Source organism: Aplysia californica, unplaced genomic scaffold (assembly GCF_000002075.1).
Source record: "Aplysia californica isolate F4 #8 unplaced genomic scaffold, AplCal3.0 scaffold00315, whole genome shotgun sequence".
NCBI lineage: Eukaryota > Metazoa > Mollusca > Gastropoda > Aplysiida > Aplysiidae > Aplysia > Aplysia californica.
The window spans coordinates 602,600-605,390 of NW_004797585.1; the positions used below are offsets into that span (position 1 = coordinate 602,600).

The 2,791-nt window shown below is 41.8% G+C and overlaps 1 protein-coding gene across 1 annotated transcript in view; it reads right to left on the reverse strand.

Annotated features, from left to right (window-relative positions):
* Window positions 1-112: 112 nt before the first annotated feature.
* The window catches only part of LOC101857034 (uncharacterized oxidoreductase TM_0325-like), a 9,681-nt gene continuing 7,002 nt past the window's right edge, over window positions 113-2,791 (reverse strand). Inside the window, exons 4-5 of the mRNA XM_035970742.1 lie at window positions 2,283-2,352; window positions 113-177 (exon numbers count right to left, since the gene is read on the reverse strand). Of these exons, the coding sequence (XP_035826635.1) occupies window positions 113-177; window positions 2,283-2,352 (135 nt within the window). The remainder of the gene's footprint in view (window positions 178-2,282; window positions 2,353-2,791) is intronic.

The following is a 2,791-nucleotide window of genomic DNA, read 5'->3' on the forward strand; positions in this document are numbered from 1 at the left end:
CCTTTCAGCCCGACAGTGACACGTATTGAGCTGAAACTGTCATTTTGGTAACAAACTGGACTTATTGCATGGTACTCACCAACGGTCGCGATCCATCCTCAGTCTTGTAGTCTCAGTATACGCTTCTGCTGTCGCATGACGCCGCCCCGAGAGTGACGACATCCTTGCGCCTAGCAGCTTTGGATATATGCGGTATAGGTGCATGATGCTAGAGTGTGGGCACTGTCGATCGAACGGGACAGTGCTGAGTATCGTGCGTCTGATGTGAGTGTTTTCAGCATTCTATAACTATCACTTCGCACTTGAGAGCAACCATAGCTCAAACCGAATGTCGACGGCGCATCCGCCGCTTATCCACCCCGCGTGGAGGAGCATGTGTGCAGAACGTAGAATAGCTGCTGACACAAAGCCACTATACTCTTGCTGTATTCTCACCTGACAGAATACTCTCTGACACATTCACCAAGCCACTATACTCTTTGACACATCCACAAAGCCACTATACTCTCTGACACATTCACCAAGCCACTATACTCTCTGACACATTCACCAAGCCACTATACTCTCTGACACATTCACCAAGCCACTATACTCTCTGACACATCCACAAAGCCACTATACTCTCTGACACATTCACAAAACCACTATACTCTCTGACACATTCACCAAATCACTATACTCTCTGACACATTCACAAAGCCACTATACTCTCTGACACATTCACCAAGTCACTATACTCTCTGACACATTCACCAAGTCACTATACTTCTAAATCTGTTATATTCCCATAACGTATACCAATTCAGTTGCTGTTCCTATAATTCTAAACCTACTTATCCAGCACTTAGATCTATATTACTAATACTAGTCCTAATCAAAACACATTTTCTATATTTCTGACCCTAACAGAAATCCAGAACACAACATTTTGTTTAATATCCTAACCATAAGCAAAAACACAAGATTCATTTTCCTAACCCTTATTGAAACAAAATCTATAATCATATTTATAACGAAATAGAAAAATGTTAGCACTTTTTCTCCCCTGATCCTGACCCTAATCAAAGCACAAGAACTATATTCCTAACAGAAGACAACAGCATATTTCTAATCCTGATTAAATCACAGGACTTATTTTCTTAATAATAACCTTAATAAAAGTGCCAGAGTCAAACTGCTTACCTTTAACTTTTTGTTATTAAAACAAACAAACAAACAAACAAACAAACAAACAAACAAACAAACAGCCAGCAAACAAACAAACTAACAAACAACCATACACAATTGATGGTTTTCGCGTATCTCTGCTTCCGTTTCCTCCGTGTAACCAAACATACTACACAGGCTGTGCTGTCTTGCCTGGAACTTATACACATTTTAAAAAACACATCGGTTTTTTTCTTGTTTAGTTCAGTTTTATATTGAGTTTTACGGCACTTTCGACACAAATAGATCAGAAGATTGCGGATTTGTAGAGGTGTTGTTACTAGAGAGTGACATACAAAGAAAAGGAGGAGAGACAATGACGATGACATACAAAGAAAAGGAGGAGAGACAAGGACGATGACATACAAAGAAAAGGAGGAGAGACAAGGACGATAACATACAAAGAAAAGGAGGAGAGACAATGACGATGACATAGAAAGAAAAGGAGGAGAGACAAGGACGATGACAAAGAAAGAAAAGGAGGAGAGACAAGGACGATGATATACAAAGAAAAGGAGGAGAGACAAGGACGATGACATACAAAGAAAAGGAGGAGAGACAAGGACGATGACATACAAAGAAAAGGAGATGGAGGGACAAGGTCGATGACATACAAAGAAAAGGAGGAGAGACAAGGACGATAACATACAAAGAAAAGGAGGAGAGACAAGGACGATAACATACAAAGAAAAGGAGGAGAGACAATGACGATGACATACAAAGAAAAGTAGGAGAGACAAGGACGATGATATACAAAGAAAAGGAGAAGGAGGGACGAATACGACAGGCGTTTGGTAGAAAAGAAGGAGCAAACAACACCAGAGCACCCTCGTTATTGGGTCGTTGTGCTTATCCTTTAAAATAACAGACTAACAAACAGTGTAAGTGTGTGAGCATGTGTGTGTGTGAGTGTGAGAGTGTGAGTGTGTGAGTGTGAGAGTGTGAGTGTGTGAGTGTGAGAGTGTGAGTGTGAGAGTGTGAGAGTGTGAGTGTGTAAGAAATATCTGCTGCTGGAGACGACGCCAAAGGGACATTACATCTAACCAGTTGTACATGATAACCTTTGGTACACTCACCGTTGGATGCAGCCTTTGTGAAGTTGTCCAGAGCGCCTTTAGCGATACCGTACATGGTGGCCTCTGGTGTCTGGGGAGGTTAAGGTAAAAGGTCAATGAGTGGGATGGGACTTGTTCTACTTCTGGGCGTGGGGGAGAGGCCTGAGGATTGGTGAGTGGAGGGTAGGGGGATTTCAGGAGAGCTATGAGAAAGAGAGGGGAAAAGAGAGGGATAAAAACAAACATACATTTATCCTCACAGACACATACATACACACGCGCACACACACGCACCCACACATTAAACCACATATTAAAAATTCACACACACGAGTGCACACATATTAAAACATGTATTAACACACACACACACACACACACACACACACACACACACACACACACACACACATACAAACATTTGAACACATGCACACATATACATTTACATACGCATACACACACGTATACATTTTCACTAACACACACTCACACACACACTTGCGCACACATGCCCACACACATACGTG